We start from the raw sequence: 22,617 nt of genomic DNA on the forward strand, positions 1-22,617 counted from the left end.
CATAGTTCAGGTTCTTGCCTGGAAGGCTGGGTAAGCACCAAGGACAGCTATGAGAGACCTGAGAGAAGAAATCTGAATCAGAACCACAAAATTACTAACAAAGAGCATCTTAGAACCTTAAAGATTATCAGTTTAAGTTCACTTTATAGGTGAAGAAATGAAGGTCCATAGAAAGGAAGTGAATTGCCCAAGGTCACAGTGGTTATCCACTTCCTTTTTCTACCTTTCCAGTCGGATCTTTGCCCAGTTGTTGATGAACCTGGTCAATGTGTGTTCTTGGTGTTTTTGGAACCTCAGCCTTGACCCCAGTACACCAAAGGGAAACTCAGACCTTTCATGAAAGGGACAGCAGTGAGAGGGGAGGAATAGTTAAGGGAATGGAGGGACTTACCAGCTTCCTCTGTGCTTATAGTGAGCTCCTTGCTGGGTTCACTGCGGCCAATCTTGTTGAAGGAATACATGCGAATGCTGTAAACAGAGGCAGGATGCAGGTCCACAATGTTTGCCTGGTTGATGGTGGGTGAGATGTTGCGGGTGGATTGCTTGAAGTCCCAGGAATCTAGGGGAGAAAAGGACACAAGTCTCATATCATTGGTCCCCATACAAAGGAGTTTACTACTAGTAATGCATATGGCCCCAAATCTCTTTGAATGAAGTCCCAGCCCCAACCCCAAGCACTAAAATTTTTCATTTTCCAAGAGGGCAATTTGGGGAGCTTAGGAAAAGGGGTAAGGAGAACATACTCTGAAAGGACCCTAACTCCTATGAACCTCAGGGAGGAAGGAGGCATTCAAAACCTAGAAGGAAAAAAACCATGGTGTCTGAGCCAAGGTGGGATGATCTAATCTTGTTTAATAGCAATTTAGGATACAAAAGAACCAATGATGATGATGATGATGATGATGATGGTAATGACAATGTTGAGAACTTATAATTATATAGCACTTAAATCCATTATCCCATTTGATCCTCACAATTCTCCTATTAGGATGGTAATACAAGTATTATCTCCATTTTATAAATGAGGAAACTGAGGCACACAGAACCAACTGACTTGCCTAAGACAGAACTAGGAAGTGTCAGAGATGCATCTTGAATGCAGAAATCATGACTTTAAGTCCAGTGTTCTTTGCATTCTCCCATGGTACCTTTGTGACAAGGATCTTTAATATGATGCAGAGCATGAAAAAAAGCTCCAAACACAAGGTTTGCACAAAGTCCAGAATCCCGATTGAGTGCTCAGGTGCCTATTTATTCTCTGAAATCTTGTCACACTGTATCCAAATCCTTTTTACCCTCCAAAACCCTATTCAATTCCCACCTCCTCTTATTTGCCTGTTCTTATTACTCCAGCTCCCCTTAATCACTCTCTCCTCAGAATTCCTATGGCTCTTAGAATTTATGTCTTTCCTCCCTCCCTCCCCCATACACACAACTTAGTACTTCATTATAGGCTGTCTTGTATTCTTTCTTTCCTGTATGCCTTAACTTCCTAGCTAGATGTTAAGGTCTCAGAGCTTAGGGTATATACTTCTTCTGCATCCCCTAGAAGGGCTGGACACATAGTAGGTATTCAAAGAATGTTTATGCATGACCTGATTGAGAGAAGGGACTGTCCATGTATTTTTCTCCTCTGGACCCCAAACACCTGGTATGAGGCTGTGTACCCCGAGGACACAGTAACCACTTATTGCCTGCCTGTCTGCCCACCCCCCCACTTTCTTGGCTTCTGCATCAGTCTCCACCTGCCAATCACAGGGCAGCAGGAGGTTTCCAGGGAGCAGCCTGTCTGTGCTGATTTTGCTAAAAGTTTGCAGGTGAATTTGACCTCTTGTTCTGAAACCTTCTTTGATGTTGATGAGAAACAGCTCTCTTTAGCCTCCCCACCCCCAATCTCTTCTTCTAATGCATCTAAGTCAGACTGGGGAACATCTGGCTGATGTTGCAAACTTGATTACAGCAGTCTTCTGACCCTGAGATGCAGAAATCACAGGGTGTATTCTTTTCCCTTCTCTAGAGCCTTTCACGGCTCTCAGTGCAGCTCAGCTGTCTTTGGCAAATATTGGGTCTTTTAGTATTCCCTTTCATATGGGCCCAGTTAACTGAGATGAACATATTTCATTAAGGTTGCTCTTTCCCTTTCTTCATCAAAGGGCCTAGAATGCAGAACATTCTTTTAAAAAAACCCAAGGGGGAGGCTGGGGAGACGTCATTGCCCTCAAGTCCATGGAATGCTCTGCTAACATGAGTTGTGCCGGCTTGATGTGCTCACACTGGAGGAAAATGACTGGGACAAAAGCAGCATCTGTGCCAGTTGGCTGCCCAAGCTCTGGAAACAAATCTATTCTGCATCTCTGATTTCCTCTTTCTGTTGGGCCTTGGAGCCATGTTAGTTCAATGCTTCTCTGGTATGCAGAGGATGAGGCTTGTATCACAAAAGCAGTTCACAGCATCATAACCCCTACCATAGCTTATAACACTAGTTCTCAACATCCACCATATCACATGCCAATATAGTGGCATCACATCACACTAGCTCACAATACCCACTGAGGCATATATAAATACAATTCACAACATAGCAGTTCACAACACCCATCATGTCACTCATAATACCCACTAAAGCATGGGTAAACACAACTCACGATAGACCAATTTACAACCCTAACCACAGTATACAATTCACTACATACTAGCTCATAACAACAGTTTAGAAAACTCAACACAACTCATAGCACACCAGCTTGCAAAAGCACCATTGAACACTCTAGTACAACTCTGACCATATGTATTAGCTCACAACACTTACCACAGCACACACCAAGATAACATAAGAAGCAGCAGTTCAAAATACTTACCACTACTAACCCAGCCAAAACAGCTCAACACACCTAGAATGGTAGCTACTGACATAGCTCAATCAACACACCGGCTGATATAACTGTGGTCCACAGTACTGCAATAGCTGACTACATCATCAGGCAACTTTTTGGCTTGTGGGGATCCCTTCAATGTAGAAACTTGCATTTTTTTGCTTGGGAAACAAAGAACAGACTTGTGCTGCATTTTACAATCTACACTGGGCTATCTGATAGATCTGTATGGATGGTACTATTTATCATTCAGTATTCATGTATTATTATTCTGCTGCCTGGGGCCAGGAGAAGCCAGCATGAGCACAATGGCTTGGAAGGGGCAGACTTGGTTAATTCCTTAGGAAAATTAGTGAAATGAGGAAGTGATAGAAGGCGGCATGGCCCCCATTGGGGCAGTGGCTGAGATCTCAGGCATAGGGCTCAGTCCTGGGAGACTGAACATGGTCCAGCTTTCTTAGAGGACCTGAGTTTGAGTACTGGTTACGCTATTTACAATTTGTGCGATACTGGGAAAGTTACTTTCCATTCCTAAGCCCAAGCTTCCATTCCTATAAAATGAAGGTGAAAGAGTTAATGATCTCTAAGCTCCCTTCCCAGTTCAAAGCTAATGATCTTATGCTCCAAAAGGGTCTAGAAGCAGTGGACTGGGGGTGAAAAAGGAAAGGAGGGAAAAGAGGAAACAAAAGAATAGTTATTTAGGTTGGTTTTTAGAGCAGGGAGTTGTTTTTCTTGACTTTTTTTTTTGCCCCAGGGGACAGATATATGGGGGCAAGGGGTCTAGGAGAAGCAGAGGAGGTAGAACACTTAGAAGAATGTCTTGTCACATTAATTGAGGGAGCTCCTGTCTAACGGGGATGGAAACTATTTTAAAGTTACTTCTTATGACCAGATGAAGTTTGTGGGTTTTGGTAGAAGGTTGCTGGATTAATTACGCCTATAATAAGCAGGAGTTTATTTAGATTCCTGAAAACACTCAAACACATAGACATATATGTTCTCACACACATATAGCAAGACATAATGCTGTATACATAAACACATACCTTACGCATATACATATTAACCCATGAGACCATAGAATGTTGGAGCTGGAAGAAACCTTATATATCATATCTTAGTTTTCTCCTTTCATTTTACAGAGAAAGAAACTGAGGCCCAGAGAGGTAAAGTCATTTGCCTAAGGTTGTATGGCTAGTTAAGCTAAGCTAAGATTCAAAGACTGGTATTAATTCTAGTGTTTTGCCTTCTCTGATGACCACTTGGCTCCTCTGAATATCGAAGTGAATGCAGTAACAATCTGGGTGATGTTTCACTTGATTGCATATGGTTCTAGGTAAAGGATGTATGTGTGTGTGTGTGTGTGTGTGTGTGTGTGTGTGTGTAGTATTCTCTTTTCTGTTGGTCTGTAAGTGCAACATCCAGTCTTCCATGCCTTTCCTATGCACAAGTCTAGTGCAAAATTCAACATCAACAACAACAAAAAGGTCACTTAATACACATTATTGATTAACTCATATTCAATTACATACCCAGATATCAGTAACCTGGTCTTTGAAGCCAGGAGTGGGGAACCTGCGGTCTCAAGGCCACATATGGCCCTCTAAGTCCTCAAGTGTGGCTGTTTGACTGAATCCAAACTTCACAGAACAAATCCCCTTAATAAAAGGATTTGTTCTGTAAGACTTGGACTCAGGCAAAAGGCCACACCCAAGGACCTAGAAGGTCACATGTGGCCTGGAGACCTCAGGTACCTCACCTTTGGCTGCTATTCTGTAGAGGCTTCCAACCAGCTGTGCTCAAAGGAGCATCAACTACAACCCATGGTATTTGAGTTTAGACCTAAGAAAACACTTCCCGAGAGGAGGGCTGTACACTGAGATGGAGATTCTGGCATCAAAGACTAAAGGTTTTTAAAAATGAGGTCAACACTTGCTGTGTGTTCTAGGTTCACTAGAATTCCATGTGAAGGAGGAAAGTAGATTAAATGGTTTCTTAAGGTCCCCTCTAGCCTTGAAATCCAGTGATATTTAAAGAAGTCAAGTCCTTGCTGAGTAAGAAGGCAGCCTTGTAGCAACTTTGTCCATCTAAAGGCACCCCCTGCCCCATACAGGGCTTTTTGTCTGGCTTAGGGAGCTCTGATTTCAATTAACTTCAGAAATATTTATTAAATAGGTATGATATTCAAGGTGAGAGGGTGTGTGGAGTAATGGAATCAGGGAGACCTGGGTTCAAATCCTATTTCTGACTATAGGTATAACATAGAGTTTGGGCTCAGTGTGCCAGTACATCCTGGGATGAGAATTACTCTCATCCCTTTCCTCTCTACCTCTCCCCCCCACCTTTTTTGTCCAGAACTGTGATTTCATTGGTAAAAAACTTTCTTCATCAATGTTCTGTAATTTGTATTCTTAGAGAGTTGTGCAAGAGGTTAAGTGACTTGTGTGAGAGCTTTGGGTGTGAATAGAGCATGCCTTACTATCATATTGGCCACATAACCATGGATAAGTCACTTACCTCCCAGACAACACTGTAAGACATTGGTGGAGGGAGTTTTAATCCTGGGAGTTCCTTACACCAATGAAATCACAGGTCTGGTCTCCTCCCTTCCCTCTGCACATTAACATATAAAAATACTGGTTACAAAGGTACTGACATCAATGAAATGGTGCCTGCCTTCAAGGAGTTTCTATTCTAGGGACAATGCAACACGCACCTCAATAAGCATGGAGGAATAAAGTAGTGACAACTGGGAGATCAGAAAAGACTCCCAGGAGGAAGTGGGAAGGAAGGAAGATAAACCTTGAAGGAAGATAAAACAATGAACGAATGAGACACAGACGGGAGAAGGAAGTAGATGGTGGGCAACTTTTTGGATAGGCTGTTTTTCTGGCAGCTGCTTTGGAGGACAAACTCCAAAACTGATTGAGGAAAAAAAAAACCTTGAAAAATCAAGGTGGGGGAGGCATGGCTAGGCCACAGTTCATCTGAAAAAGATGTATAGGTTTTAGTGGCCTATAGTATCAGTACAATTCACCAGTGTCACCAGATGCAGTGGTACACACCTATAATTCCTGCTGCTGGGAAACTGAAGTGGGTGGCTTACTTGAGCTTTTTGGGAGTTCTGACTCATGGTAGGCTAAGCTGATTGGATGTTTGCACCACATCTGGCACTAACATGGTAAACCCTTGGGATGGGGGGGGCACCAGGCTGCCCAAGGAGGGGAAAAGTGGTCCAGGTTGGAAATGGAGCAGATCAGTGCCTCCATGTCAACCAGCAGTGAGACTGGGCATCTTGAGTGGCCAATGTACTTCCAACCTGGATGATATAGGGAGACCCAATCTCAAAAAAAAAAATTATTTGTGTCATGTGACATCCTGGAAAGTTATTGCAGTCTGAGGTTGCATTAAGAGAGGCATTGTAGCCAGGCATAATGTCGAGATGGTTACCTTGCACTTTGTCTTAGATGGAACATACCTAGAGTATTGTGTTCAGTTCTGCATGCCACATTTTAGGAAAGGGTATTGATAGACTGGAGGCTATCTTGGCAAAGGCAGTTAGGATGGTGAATGGCCTTTTTTTTTTTGTTATTCATTAATAATATGAAGTGCTTTAAGGTTTACACAGCTAAATATATATATATATATATATATACGTGTGTGTATAGATAGATACGCAAAATCTCATTTAGTTCTCACAAGAACGTTGTGAAATGGGTGCTGTTGCTATCCTCATTTACAGATGAGGGAACTGAGGCAGACAGAGGTTAAGTGACTTGCCCAGGCTTTAGCTTTACATCCATTAGCTCATTTATACATACATCAATATCATTCTGTATCAGTTCAAATCAAGTTTCTCCAAATTTCTCATGTTTTTTATGTCTCATAACACAATGATATTCTATTATATTCTTGTAAAATAGTTTTTTAGCCATTCTCCAATCAATGGACCTTTACTTTGTTTCTAGTTGTTTGCTACTATAGAAATTGCTTTGTGTTTTTCTAGCCTTCTTAATGGGTGGGGGAGAAGGAGTGGGAGGGAGAGAATTTGAAACTGAAAAAATAAAATTGAATAAAAAATTAGTTTAAATATTTTCGCATATATCATAGGTCTACATAGAGTGTGATTATATATGGGATATTTCTTTCTATATCAGATCTTCTCTGGGGATACATGCCCAGCAGTGGAATCTTTGGGTCAAAGGGGTATAAACAGTTTATTCACAATAGGGTCTTAATTAACGTTTGTCAGGTTGAATGGAATGGAACTGAATTGAACTGTCATCACTTTCACCCCTTCCTCTCATCTATGGTCCTTTCTAGAATCTCAGGTGTGATCTCCTCTCGGCTTCTGTTGCTAAGACCCTAATAGCCCAACCAGGTAATGCCTCAGGGAGACTCCACACACTTGGTTACAGGTAGAAGGAAGACAATGGTGGTAGGAGAAGGCATGAGGTGTTTTATTGAGCAATGGGGTGGGGGGGAATATCTAGTGACAGCCTAGGTATCCTCTGGATAAGAATGCCCAGATGTGAGTGAAGATCCTGCCACCCCACATCAGCATGGAGGGGAGATTGGATGTGCACTGCCATATGGAAATGTCAGTCTAGATCTCATATCCCTGCCCTGCCTACCTTGCAGGTGGATTGTTCCCAACTTCATGAAGCACTAATATACTTCTTCTTTCCAGTTTTCCTGATACAACTCTAGTTCAGGTTTTTATTCTGTGCCTAGAATATTTCAAGAGTCTCCCAATCGGTTTCCCCACTTCCAATTTCTTCTCCTCCTATCTATCCTGCACGCAAGGCCAAATAAGTTTTCCTTATACAATGCATTGATGGTATCAATCTGCTTTTTAAAACCTTCAATGACTCCCTGATGCCTACTGAAAAAATCCAAATGTCTTAGCCTGATATTCAAGACCCTCCATCTGACCCCAACTCACCTTTTGAGCCTCATCTCTCATTGTGCACCATACATCCCAGCCATATGAAATATTTGCTGTGTCCTGAACATGTATTGAGATTTCTCAACCCTGAACCTTTGCTCATGCTCATTCCATCTGTAATTCCCTTTCTTCCTACCCTCTATCCTTCCAATTTTACTATTTTAATCTTTTCTCCAATCTAATATGTCCATATCCTGAGTCTTGTATGAGTTGGCTTCCAGTCCCCTTGGAGAAACAGTATAGTGGAGTAGTTGGAACACTGGACTTGGGATCAGGAAGATCCGTGTTCAAATCCCACCTCAGATTATTTACTAGCTGTTGTGATCTTGGGAGAATTTCCTTACCCAGTGGTCCCTTCCAGCTCTAAATCAATGACCCATGATCCCTTACCATCTTGATCATCATCCTCCTCTAAATATACTCAACATTGTCAATATCTTTCCTAAAATGTAGTGCCCAGTGTGGAATAAAATACTCCAGATGTCATCTGCCTGGAGTCAGAGTCCAGCAGTTTCTCTACTCCTTTTTTCTCTCAGTCCCTGTTCCCACAAACTTCCTCTCTCCATGTCCTACTCTAGCCTTTCCAGTAAACATTTATATCCTTCTCAGGGCTCCACTAGTCCTTTATCCTCGCCCCTTCCAAAAGGTCTTCAGGCTAGCCAGCCAGCTTTACTACTCATCTGGCTAAAGTGGCGACTCACCCAAGGGGAGTGGGCAAATTGCCCATTAATCAGACTGTCCGATTTGACTTTGGCTCCAGGGTCAAACGAGGGAGACATGTCCATCTGCCACAAAGTTGAGTTAAAAATGTAACTGAAGTCCCCTTTCCCCATTCAGGTCCCCAAACTCAGCAATAGTTTTAAAGGAACAATGCTTTTCCTCCTTTGATTTGGAATAGTGATAGCCCTACCTATAATGTGTATAAGGCAACATGAACTCAGAGGACCTTGAGATTTGTTTTATTGACATGGTGCAGGGCACTCAGCCCAGGGGGCTGTCAAGAGAGAGGCAGTCCCATCCCCTACCCTACCCACCTAGCACCACCACCACCACCACCACCACCACCACCACCACACACACACACACACACACACAAACACACACAGCTGGTACCTACCAGATTTGTTTTTATATTCAATGTCAAAGCCGGTGATGATGCTGTTCCCATCGAATCTTTGAGTCCAGCGCAGGTTCATGCTCCGGGCCTTCACTTCCCGGATCTCTAGCTCAGGAGGGTCTGGGGGCTCTGGAATTTTTGTTTGTAGGGGAAAGGTAGAGGGGAAGCCAGTGAATGACAGTGAGGTTTTCCTCTCACCCTCACCCTTTATGGAGGGCTTTGGACCCTCTTTACCTCTCCCTGAGGAGGGATGGATGCCCCTGGTTTGACCAGTTTGAACTTCAGCCTTTGGTTGGGGTCTGGGTGAGAGATCTAGTCACTGTGGCCTGAGAATTGAATTTAAAATCCTACCTGTGACTTCTGCCTCGTTCTCATCTCTTCCATGACTTGGGGAAGGGCACTGAGGGCTAAGTTTCCTACAGATCTCTAGAGCCAAGAACTCTCCCTAATGGATAATATCCTCTGACATTGCCAAGGAGAGACCCACCCACAGGACCCATCTTTTACTGGCTTTATATTTCCTTCTTATCCTTCTCCCAAAGAGGCAAAAAGAAGGTTCTGGTCCTATTCAGCCCCTTATACCCATTTGTGAAATGGGCCAATGGGCACAATGTAGGCTAGAGTCATCACCAACTTTTGCATCCTAGCCTGGAGCTGGTGTAGCTCTGACTCCCACCCTGGTCCAGAGGGTCAGTTAAAGAGAATTTGACATCAACGCCTTTGGGCAATTCCCTCCCTTTCTACTCCCCCTGCCCTCATCCATGTCTGGTGCCCACTCCTTCCTTTTTGGGCTAGTGTAGGAGACAGCCCTTGATGGGGGGGGCTGGGAAGGGACAGAGAGGGTACCTTGCACAGTGAGTTGGATCAGACCCCGGTCCTCCCCATAGGAGTTGATGGCATGGCAGCTGAAGAACACAGAGTCCCCACGGTCAGCTGGCTTCAGCTTTGATAATGACAGGGGGTAAGGAGAAGGAAGGGAAACAAGGGAGCATTTCAGAGTGAGTCAAAGAAAGGCACAGTTTTGGGGGGTGGGTGGAGGTGGGACATTTTGTATGATTTTTTTTCCTGTGGTTCCTCCTCAAATCACCTCAGGTCCATGGACATGGCAGATTGATCCTATTTCCCATTACTTGCTCTCAAACAAGTCTGGGGGAGTGGAAAGAGTGAGAGATTTTGAGTCAGCAGACTTTAGTTCAGAACCTCTCTCCCATTTACTATCTGTGTGATTTGGTAAATCGCTAAGATTCTTTGAATCTCAGTTTCCTCATCTGTAAAGGAAGGAACTTATAAGGTCTTTTTTGTTTCTAAGACTGTGATCTTATGATCCTATGATCCCAATAAGTTGGAGGCAAAAAAGATCATAGAAAAAGGGGATGGGGAATGCTATCTTCTACCCAAGGAGAAATGCCATTTCAATCCAAGGGTAAGGGAGACACTAGGGCTGTGTCACTATGAGAACAGGGCCCCAGAGACAGATACATAGGGGAAATGACAAAAGGCAGCAGATAGATTAGTCATGAGGATGCTGGAGGGCTTCCTGAGTATGCTAGGAAAAGAACGTTTTTGGAGTAAAAACAGGGAAGCTCTGAGGGTTCTAATTATGGAGAAACCTGTGGTGTTCCAAGCATGGGGTTAGGCTATGGTATTCTAAGTACTGGAGGAAATGCTATGGAATTCTAAATATGCTGTCAACCAAGGGCTCCAGGAAAGGAGATGTGATATTCTGAGAATAAAGAGGTTTATTAAAATCTGAGAAGCAACTCATACTGATTCCAGGGGGCAGGAAGGAAGGATGGAGTGTGGGTACAATCTATTGCTTGTGTTGGATTGAGAGGGCTCCAATTTTCCTGCCAGTTGTCAAGGTTATCTTGGATGAGGAAACCCAATCACTACCAAATTAAAGCAGCTGTACTGCAGGGGAAAGGAATGAAGGCCAGGTGAATTTGCCATATAGCTTCACTCCAATGGAAAGATTGAGAGATGGAGGAAACCAGCTCCTCTAAGCAGGTCATGACACAGTCCTGGTTTCCAGGTCTATAGTCAGCATGCTTTTGTGCTAGTTTTCTTGCCGATTTGCTTTAATGTGACCTCCCACTGAATGGCAATCTCTCACTCTGTATTGAGAAGTCCCACATTGGAGAAATAGAAGCTGGGCAAATAGGTTGCTTTACCCTTTCTGGGTCAGGGAGATCAGTGAGATAATTTCTCATTGTCCCTCCTCTCCATTCCCTTCCATCTCTCCAATGCCAACCCAGTCAAAGACAATCCGGGAAATAATTTTGAATGGATACCTGTTGGGTTAAGTTTGAAAGTTGGTGACATTGGTCTCTAGGGATTTTCCCAAAAGGAACAGAGACCCTTTGTGCTCATTGTGGTCTCAGATATTCACACCCTATCTGCCTATCCTGAAGATACTTGAAAAAGTTAATGAATTTAGCTGAAGGGAACTTTGAAGGTTTGGGTATGGGTGTTAAGGTGGGCAGACAGTTACTTACTTTAAGAGTAGAGATGACCTCATCACCATTGTCCTTGGTGGTGATGGCGTATCTCATGACTCGGTCTGGGTCAATGACCGTGTCCCCCTTCTCCCAACGGATGATGATGGGGCGCTCTCCCCGTGCAGTGCAGTTCAGTTCCTTTGTGTGACCCTTGATGGCGATGGTAGTATTAGGGTGTGAGGTAATCATGGCTGGTACTGGAGAAAGAAGGAAAAAGAGAGTCAGAGATAAATAGGGGGCAACCTCAGAACCTAGGATAGGAGATCTTGGCAGGAAAGTAAGATCAAGCTTCCTTCTCTGCTTTCAGCTGCTGTCCCCTTCTCAGAATATCTGATTCTAAATTGTCAGGGATTCAGATAGCTCACAAATGACAGTAGGGAAATGCATCCTCCACTCCCACCCTCCCTCCTCACCTGCCATTCTGGCCTTTAGTATATAGCACCATTGCATGAGATGAAAACACAGTCACTCTATAACTAGCAAAGTCAGCTGTCAAACTTGCCAGGCCAACATAAAGATGTAAGTGCAAGGTGGAAGAAGGGTATCAGCTGAAGTGAGGTAGCAGGGATATGTTCCCATCGGCTTCTCTGGCCAACCCTAAGAGCCAGGGCTGGGGACTCTGGACCCTGGTGATCTGATCCTGGACACTCGTCTCAGCTCTCAGAGGAAAGTTATCGCAGCAGTTTGAAAGGTGGTGAGCTCTGCGTGATTTCAAGCTGTGAAGCCTGAGTAGGGCCATGTGACTCAAGGAATTCTCTCCCTGCAGAATGTGCTGGGACCCCCTTCTTTTCTGACCTTGCTTGTGTTTGCATTCTTCCTCAGAATTCAATACTGTGGGAATGGTCCAAGGATGTGTGTCTTCACAAGAAAGTGGGGGCCTTTACCTAGGGGCTCTACCTAGGGAAATCTAACCAGAGGCCCCACTAGACTGTGTTTATCTGTGGATTACAGGAAGGATTCAAGATGAACGAAGGATTCATCAAGTCCAATAACCTCATTCTACATATGGGGAAACTGAGGCTCAGAGAAATTAAATAATGTGTACAACATCATATAGCTGCTAAGTAGTAGGTTCAGGATTGGAACCCAGGTCTCCTGACTGCACAACTAATGCCCCGCCTGTTAGACCAATCCTACCTCTCTTACTTCATCAGGATGGAAATAGTCTTCAAAGGCCACTTTGTGTATCCTCACGCTCTTTAGGCAAGACCTTACCTAACCCAAGCAATGATTCTGATCTTAGAAATCCCCAGAGAACATTCTTTAGCTAGCATCACCAGGGGCAGCTCCTTCCCCCAGTTGTGACTCTGTTTGAACTTTAGGCATCCAGGGTCCTTCTCACACTATCCCTTTTCCTCTGTTAGACCCTCCTCTCAGGGTTTGGCAAACTTAAGCTAAGTGAAATATAAATGACCGATGAAGGTCTTAATAAACTTTAAAATATGCTATGTGTGAAGGTTTTCGGGGTGGGGGGGCCGCAGTGTTGATACCATTGATGTAAGGATTTCTCAGAAAAGAACTCCCTCTCCCAATACAGACTAACCCTTGCTCTGCCTCTTAGAGTCGCCTGGGACAGTAGTAATAGGTTAAATGACTTTCCCTATGTCGGGACTTGCTGAGGATAAGAGGCAGTGCTTGAACCCAGGACTCCCAGACTTTGAGCCTGCTCTCTCTGCTGCTTCTCAACTGTGAGTTATCATTCTTAATAATACCTTATCATGATTAACATTAAAAATGTTGCCTTTGGATCATTTGCATTTTAAGGAAGACTAAACCTAAGTCAGCTGTGACGATGGCATTTCAGGCTGCTCAGCCTGTGGGTGGGACAAGTATGTTTTTGTTTTTTGTTTCCTGATAGAGAGGCCTTCTTGGCTTCCCTGAAATCACTAGAGGCAGCCCTGCCTCAGCGGACCCAGTCGCTAGGCCTCTCTGCCAGTGTGGTAGGATCTCAGCACATTCCCCAGTCCTGGATCATCAAATAATGAAGCAGATAAATTTTATAATGCGCAGCATTACACCAGGATATACAATAAAATGCGAAAGACAAATAACTAGGTGCAAGTTATAATGAAGAAAAAGCCTGCAGTCAGAGACATGCGAGTATGAATTATTGACTAAGGTTTTACACTCTCAAGGATGTGAGGAGGAATATTTTTCCATCAAAGAGTTGCATAATTCACTCGTATAAACCTGGGTGGAATATAGATTATGATTTTACATCAACAAGTCGGGCTTTGCATTGCAGATGCCCTCCATGTTTTAGAGGAGGTTTGGAACAGGAGGGCAGAGGGAGGAGCTGGGCTTGTTTCGGTTGTGCCCCTCGAGAGTGGATCAGAGGGCCTGGGGCCCTGGACTCAGGACCACAGAAAAGACTTGAGGCTGAGGTCCAGGAGGGTTTGTCTCAAAGGAGAGGTGGCAAGAATCAGACTCAGACTTGAGAGCCTTCAAGGGGTAGGGGGTCAGGAATCAGGTGAGTGTGTAGGGGGCAGAAGACCAAAGATTAATGCTAACTAACCGCGAGACATGGTGCCTCCCAGAAGAACAAGGAGGACGGTGTACTGGGAAGCCAGCTCTGTGGCTGGGGCTATATGGTGACTTCTTTTCAGGCTCTATATGTTACAGCCCTTGCCTTCAGGAAGTCACGTCTGTGATCCATCTGACTGGTCATACGAGGAGGCAGGCAGGCAGGTGTACAGACTGACAGGAAAGATGGAACATTTCTGTCTCTATAGTCTTTCCCTTTGTCTTGTCTTGCTTTGGTTCTTTCTGGTTGGGGGTGGGGGGAAGAGTAGGGCAGGGAACACTGATCAGAGGAAGGGAACTAGATGGGGGGAGGGAAGAATGATTCCTCAAGGAAGAGGAAGAAGAAGGAAAATATAGGAAGCCAGGGATGGGAGGGAGGAGGAGGGAATCATAATGATTAAAAAAAAGTCTCTTTACTCAAGCCTTTCGAAATATGGAGATGCTTAGGTCCTGCTGCTCCTCAGTGAGGGTAGAAACTCTAGGTGTTTCATCTACTGACTGTCCTTACAGGGCTCAGTATCATTGACCCTGACCAGAGAGACGGCCCAGACCCACTTCAAAGCCACCTGGCTACAGGGAGATTTATGATGCAAAGGGCCAAGTTCCAGGAACAAGAACCTGCCACGGTAGGGGGTAGAGGTGTGGTATGCTTTCCTAGGCAGTAGGGAAGCAGTGTAGGTATCATTGAGTATCATGGCGGAGGTGGGGCTGCAGTTGGGATGATTTAAGAGACCCTGATTACTTCTGGAGAACTGGGGGATGATGTCACCTCATCTAAGGCAACTCCTGGGTAACCTCTTTCAGAAAAGTCACTCATGAAAAAAAGCACAGCAAAAGTAGTAAGGTCTAAAGCTTCAGAAATTACTGCTTCTGAGTCTCTACGGAAACGCTGCAGGGTGGTGGCAATTGATATGGATGGGGGAGACACTTTCCCCTACTCAAATTGTTGCTAGTTATGCCCTGCTGCTTCTCACTTGGCAGCCTTCCGCCCCTCCCCACTCTGGCTCCTCCCATCTCTCCTTGCTGCATGTAGGCAAAAGAGTAGTCAACACTGGGACCTTCTGTTTTCATACTCAGGGGTGGGCTGGGCCCTGGGGGCAAATGAGGGGCATCAAACCCAACACACTGACTCAATGTGATGAGTGGGTTTCCCTGAGAATGCCCATCCCACAGCAATGCTCAGAAGAGAGTAAGCCCAGGAGGAGAACCCTGCCCCGAGGGTGCATAGCCTGGGCACCGCAGCATGAAGGGCAGGCAGGGAGAGCAATGCTAAAGCTAGAGGGAGAAGCCCCTCCTCAGGAGAACTTGGGCTCTGCCTCTGCCTTCTGTCCCCTTCCCCAGGGCTGTAGAGGCATCTGAATCCAGTGTGAGAAATGCAGGTTCTGGGTTAGAGCTGATTCCTGGAGTTACAAAGGGCTTCCAGGCATCAGCTAGCACGTATACAATCCGGGAAATGGTCATTGCCCCCCTGGATTGAAAGAATCTGAATCCCAGGCCTCTGTCCCTAGAAGGATGTTGAGCCCTAATATCTATGTAACCTTGGGCAGGTCGCTGTCTGGCCCTTAGTTTTCTCATCTGTAAAACAAGTATGTTGGATTAGATGGCCCTGAAGGTCTTGGCTCTCTCTTAACAATCTATCATCTAGAGGCTGATGCAGAGGTTCCCAGACTTTCTTGGAAATACCTAATAGTTCCATTTATTACTGTGGTACACACCAAAGGGTTAGTGACTTAATGCTAATTTTCTCAAGAAAATTCTCATTTTAATAGGACCTCAAGGAGAGCAAAATCTACTCTGGACTTAGAGTTAGGAAGACCTGAGTGCAAATCCTGTCTCAGTCACTCATAAGCTATGTGACCCTGGGTAATTCATTTGCCCTTGACCTCAGTTTCCTCATCTATAAAATGAGAATAACAACTACCTCATAGCGTTGCTGCAGAGTTCAAATAGATAATATATGTAGAGTACTTTGTAAACCTCAAAGCTCAATATGTTAATTCTTATTATTATAATCAATTCTCAGGGGTGGAATTTCAGGAATCAGTGGAGGAATAATTTTTTTTAGAGGTGGTGGTTGGAGAGAACCTTCTCTGGTGCCTCTCACATGCAATAATAATAAGTACAGGATAGGATTTTTCATGTTTTCTGGACATTAAATGATCTAGGACCAGGCAACAGGTAACTCCTGGTTCCTTCTCACTCTCTGGGCAAGGCAGTACATACACCCCTTCTTCCCTACCCTAGTGCAGGTTGTTTTTTTTTTTTTGCCTCCAAATTCCACACTTCTCACCTTTCTCTTCCTCTAACTCTTGGGACCAGGTATAATCTGCCTGAGTCAGGAGAAGAGTTGACTCAGTGGGTATGGCGCTGGATTTAGAGTCAGGAAGATCCTGGTTCACAAGCTACTTTAGAAAACTTGCTACCTTGTTGGCCCTGGGCTAATCACTTCATTTCTCTTACCTTCAATTTCCTCATCTATATAATGGAAATAATAACAGAACCTACTTTCTAGGGTTGTGAGGAGTAAATGAGAAAATATATGTTAAGTGCTCTGTAAAGTTTAAAACAGCACACATGAATGTTTATCATCATCATCATCATCATCATCATCATCATCATTATTATCACTTACATACAAAGAGTAGCCCAGTTGGGTCAAGGACCTTGGTTCAACTGGCTTGCAGCCCAACGTCCTCAATGCACCACCTTTCCATGTCTCTCTCTCTCTACCTCCAACCCATGTCACTGTAGCATCCTTCCACATTACAATGAATTACTGTAATAAATACTATTAATATTTCACTCCATACTGGCCAGAAGGCAAAGTCTAAAAAATCTCTAGCCCAAAGAGCTCTGCACTCATGGACACATATAGATATCCATACCACCTACACTTACAACAGGGCATGGAGAATCACACAATCTCACACGTGTTTATATCAAACCACAGAGTCCTGTACACACACACACACACACACACACACACACACACACAAAATCATACAAAAGGGCACCCATGCAGAGACATACAGAGCTGCATTTGAATACCATGTACAACACAGTGGCATACATAAACCCCAACAGCTCCCTCTTCTGCTCCCATCCTTCTCTCACATACCAGTAGTTAATCTGGATTTAGGGAACAAAATTTGGTCATTATGAAGAAGAAGCCATTACTCATGTCCATACAGCAATCGGACCTTTTAGAAAGTCCCCCTTCTGGTGGTCTGGGTATGGGCAGCACAGTTGCGTGTGCGGGTTGGCGGTGGGGGGATGGGGAGCTAGGGGCTGTGGTGGGAGGGTGGGGACAAACATCCAGGCTGGCAGGCAGAACCGGGAGAGGGAAGAAATGTAATGCATAAACAAACAGAGAGCCTGAGTCCTTCAGTAATGTATGGTAATGACAGTCACAAAAGCAACACACTGCTCTAATAGGACACAGGAGGCTTTAATGAGATACAACTTCCCTGCTTTCTGTGGCAATGTAATTCAATTAACAGTGAAGGAAACTTCATTTTTTTTAAGGGTGTTGGTGGTGGGAGAGACAACTGTCTGGGGGCCTTATGTGAAAGACAGGAAGATTTGGGGACTAGGAAGGAGTTAGGGACAAGGGTGTCAGGATCGGCCCTTGCTATGCCTTCCCAACAATAGCCTCTCCCTAACCCCCAAAACCAAGGGACCTAAATGCTGTCTGAACTAGAGGGCCACATGCAAACATAATGGGGAGAAAGGACATGGGTGGTGGTAGTGACAGAATAGTCTAAGGAAGAAAATGAAAAGCCAGCTTCCTGGGTACCTTCAAGTCATTGGGGTGTGATCAGCATAGCAGGCAAGGGGCCCTGAGATCTGCGTGGAAGTAGGATTGCTCTTGCTCCAAATCCTGCTTGACCAAGAAAGGCATGATGAGAAACAGACCATAGGTCTAGGAATAAGGGCTAACTCTTTTTTCAGCTTGATTCTGCCCTTAACTTTGGGTAAGTTCCTTCGGTCTCCTTATCCGTAAAATGGGGGCAAGTCAGGGATCTCCGTGTTGCCTATTCCTGCCCATCTGGGAGACAGGGCTTCCAACCCACCAAAGGCCTCCAGCCTTGGGCTCAGGAGAAATAAGGCGAGTAGTTTTGGGCTTGGGGGCCAAGAACAAAATTATATGTAGTTTCTGTCAGGGAATGCCTGGACTTCACAGAATCTAAATTAATAGGGACATCAGACGTCATCTAATAATAATAACACCTCATATTTGTGTAGGGCCTTAGGGTTTACAGAGCACTTTCTTCATAACCACCTCTCTGGGCCTCAGTTTCCTTATTTGTAAAATGAAGCAGTCGGACTGGGAGACCTCTGAGGTCCCTCCCAGCTGCAAATCTGTCTTCCTATGAGCCCTGCGAGATGGTGTAAACATTTCTTTATCTCCATTTTACAGATGAGGAAACTGAGGTCCAGGGGGTTTAAATGACTCGCTTAAGGTCACTCAGTAAACAGCGGAGTCAGTGGTCCAACCCAAGCTGCCTCAGTGCAATTTGCCCCTCATGCCCCTGTACAGCACTGCCTGCTTGGTTCACTCGATCTGAATCTCCTCTATTTCATCCTCTCATAAGTGGTCAGCCAGCCTCCGTCCAAATGCCTCCAGTGATGATCAACTCAGTCACTTCTGAGGCAGGCCATGCCATTTTTGGACAGTTCTAACCGTAAGGAAGTTCTTCCTTATGCGGAGGCTGAATCTGCCTCCTTGTAACTCCCAAATCTCTGGTGGAATCAATAATATCATAAGGCCAAGACCTTTTCTCGGGGGCAGTTCTTAAAGTGTTTGAAGACAGAGATCACAGGAAGCACCCTACTTCTTCTTATTTCCCTCTTCCTTCACTCTAGTAATCAGTATTCAGTCCCATGGTTAGAAGGCATTTATGATAATAATGATGGCAATGATGCACATTTATCTATAGCATTTTAGGATTTGCAAAGGGCCTTAGATACATTAGCCCATTTAGTCCTCACAACAAAACAGTGAGGTAGTTACCGTTATTATCTGCATTTTATAAATGAAGAAACTGAGGCAAAAAGAGGTTAAGTGACTTGTCCAGGGTCATACAGCTAGTAATTTTTGAGGGATGATTTAAACATGCTTTTCATGACTGTGTTTAGTTTCATGACTCTATCCACTATGCCATCCCTCTTAAAAACCTCTTTATTCCCACTTTAAAGGCCTACATTAGCAAGGATACTCGGCTGAGAGCCCACGGCAATGGCTGTCCTGGCTGGGCCTTTGGCAAAAGAACTGCAGCTGGGACACCTGTGTCCATGCATTTGCATTGGTTGTACCCCATGTCTTCACCTTCACCTCTTAGAATGCCTCAGTTCCTTCAAAGCTCAGCTCAAATTTCACCTTGTGCAGCAAGCCTTTCTTGGTCCCTCATAGCTTTTGGTGCCTTCTTACTAAGGCTATATTGTATCTATCATCTCGTATATTCATGTACATATGCGTTGCCTCTCCCACTGGAATGGAAGCTTCCTGAAGATGAGGATTTGTTGCTGTTTCCTTATATTTAGCTGCTAAAGCTGTGCCTGGCACATAGTAAATGCTTAATCAATGCTTGATGATTGATCGATTGATTGGCTCATCCTTCCTCTGCACCTGGGAATGGAGATGGCAGCAATAACTTGTTTCAACACAGGGCTTCCATATCTTCTTTGATGTCTGAGAAAAGGCAGATGCAGAGAGAGGAACAAACCAGTGTATCTATACAGTTTTTGGCCCCCACCTAATGACAGGAATGATATATGTCTCCCCAGCCTCTGGTTCCAGTGCCAATAGTCCACCAACTTTAGCTAGTATCTAGAGGAGAACTGAAGGCCCTATTTCTCTCCCTGACCCACTGATAAGATCATCCCTCTATGATGAAACACCATCTTTCCCCCTCTACGACACCAAAGGAAGAGAGAGACATAGGTCCAATGGGCCAGGTGGTCAGAGACTCAGGCCATTGTTGTTCCATTCCTTTCGGAATGGTGAAATAGCATCAGGTTTTACCAGAGGTCCTTGGCTCAATACCCAACTATCTCTCATCCTACCTATCCTAAAGCCTGCTTCTTCACTTCCCCATTGGAGAACAGAGTAGAGGGAAGGACAGAGGTGGGTAGAAGCAGGGAGTTTATGGTGGGGGAGGGAGCTGCTGTTGGTGAGAAACAATTTTTTCCCCTTGATCTGGGGGCCCTCCCTAGGCGAGCAAGCAGAGGGGTAAAGAAATCAATTTCGGTAACAAGATAGTTGTCAGAGTCCGATGTAACCTGTTCCCATCTGTGAAATTGCTCTCTGGCTGGCTCCTGTCACTGAGGACAGAGGCACTGCCCAGGAGAGATGCTGTTTACATTTTAATTTGATGGCAAGAGGCTGATAGATTTTTAAAGCACCACACATCACACAGACCCACTCCTCTCACCCCCATGGAAGCAATGGACTTTCCAATACGCTTCAGGCGTAGGAGAACTGGCCACTTGGAGGCTGTCAACTGTCAACCTCTTGACTTTTTTCTCTGCCTGACACCCTATACAGTATGAAGTCCCACCATCTCTATTAGAAACTCCTCAGCCTGGTCTTTAAGACCTTCCTCCAACACCCGATCCCCTTCACTGCCCCCACCACATCACCAGCCTGCATCCTCGGCACTGCCAGCCATCTTGACTTTTGTCTTGTCACTGGACTCCGACTCCTTACTTAAATCCAATTTACGCACGAGTCTCTTGACCCTCATGATGTCATTGGTGATCTTTGAGAAGGAAGGACAAACAACAACAACAACAGGGGATGTCTAACTTGGACTCTGCTCCAGCCCAACGCATCTTCGCACTCTTCTTATGCTGTCCGTTATTCCATCCTGCTTATGCCTAAGCAAAGCAATCATGAACAAGGAAGATACAATGTCTGTCTTGTTTGTCTCCACAGAGCTCCTACTTCAAAACCTTGTTAACTTCCTCTAGGGAAGCTTCCCCAATCAACCCCACTTAGTTGTGAATGCTTCTTTACTCCATGTGTTTTCCTATATGCTCAGTTTTTCATTGCTATCTTGTAATAATTTTTATGTTACTTGGTAAGCCTTGAGAGAGTGTGTATATGTATGCATACCTCATCCTCATCATGGAGCTGGGGCTATATTTGATTTATATATATTTGTATGTGTATAAGCATATGTATATGTATACATATGTATTATGTGTGCAGATATATGTGTGTATGTATATATGTAGATGTATATCCCATATTCCCCATGCAGTTGGGGCCATATTTGATTATATATGTGTATATATGTATGTATGCGTACATATCTACTTGTGCAACATATGCATTACATATAATGTATATGTAAATGTATGTATGTATATACACACACAGATATTTGACCTTTTCCCACTATGCTTAGCACACAGTGGACATTTACTATTGTACTTTGTATCACTTGACTAACTCCCCAGAGAATGTAAAAAGCCATTTCTAGAAGCTTATTGACTAACTTCTCTGGACTCTGCTGGGCATCACACACAGACAAGTGCCTGCCCCTTTCTTTCAGGAGAGGATATCTCGAGGAGATAGAATAAAAAAAGTAATAACTAAGTATCGTAGCAAAAATTCTAGCAATTATAAAGCGACTTGTGCTTTCCAAAAGCCATTAACTGTTTCCCCATCCTCATGACAAACCTGGAATTTAAACGGAGCAGATATTTTGATCTCCAATTGAAAGAGGAGACTGAGGGTCAGAGAGGGGAAATGTTTCAAAGAGCGTTATAAAGCAATAGAGAAGGGCTGGGACTAGACTACAGGTCACTTGGTTCCCCTCTTCACTGGCTGAGCTAGTGTTCTTTGCTGGATCATCATACATTTTCCACCCCCTAATTAGGAGTATCCCTCAAGGTTTTATACTGGGTCCTCTTCTCTCTCAATGATCTCATTCCCTCCCATGGGTTTATGTGTCACCTCAGGCAGTTTCTGTACAGGGGGTAGAGCATAATGGGGAGATGAGAGCTCCTCTTCATATGTCTTTCTTTCTCCACTAATGAGTTTGGCTCAGTTGGAGTTTCTGACAAATCACCAAATCACCAGAGGAAGCAAAGACTCAACTAAGCCCTTATGGGAAGTAGGAGGGTTTGAAATTTTATGATGAACAAAACAGGAACTTCATGAGCGAGTGACCTGAGATTCTGTGAAACGCACATTTAACCGGGCTAATGTCCACTCTCATGCTTGGGAGAGGGGAGGTTGGAGAAGGAGTACGTCAGAGGTGAGACAGGGAAGGCTTAGGCCAAATGAGGAAGTGAAGTCATGAAACTAAATCTGGAGTCAGAGTTGTTTTTCCAGTCATTCAGTAGTATCTGACTCTTTGTGACTATATGTGGGGTTTTCTTGGCAAAGATACTGGAATGGTTTGCCATGTACTTCTTCAGCTCATTTTACAGATGAGGATCTGAGGCAAACAGGGCTAAGTGACTTGCCCAGAGTGTCACACAGCTAGTAAATGTTTGAGGTTGAATTTGAACTCAAGTCTTCCTGACTAGAGGCCCAGGACTCTAACCACTGCACCATCTAGCTGCCTGAAAAGAACAAAGAACCGGAAATCGCCTTTCATACACTCTCTCTCTCTCTCTCTCTCTCTCTCTCTCTCTCTCTCTCTC

General features: G+C 44.4%; 1 protein-coding gene across 1 annotated transcript in view; it reads right to left on the reverse strand.

Annotated features, from left to right (window-relative positions):
* Positions 1-22,617, reverse strand: part of DSCAML1 (DS cell adhesion molecule like 1) — a 491,654-nt gene that overhangs the window by 45,715 nt on the left and 423,322 nt on the right. The window contains 4 exon segments of the mRNA XM_027857517.1: positions 392-559; positions 8,939-9,067; positions 9,785-9,881; positions 11,434-11,633. Coding sequence (XP_027713318.1) covers positions 392-559; positions 8,939-9,067; positions 9,785-9,881; positions 11,434-11,633 — 594 coding nt within the window.

This window comes from Vombatus ursinus, unplaced genomic scaffold (genome assembly GCF_900497805.2).
Source record: "Vombatus ursinus unplaced genomic scaffold, bare-nosed wombat genome assembly UNPS02012156.1, whole genome shotgun sequence".
In the NCBI taxonomy this organism is placed as follows: domain Eukaryota; kingdom Metazoa; phylum Chordata; class Mammalia; order Diprotodontia; family Vombatidae; genus Vombatus; species Vombatus ursinus.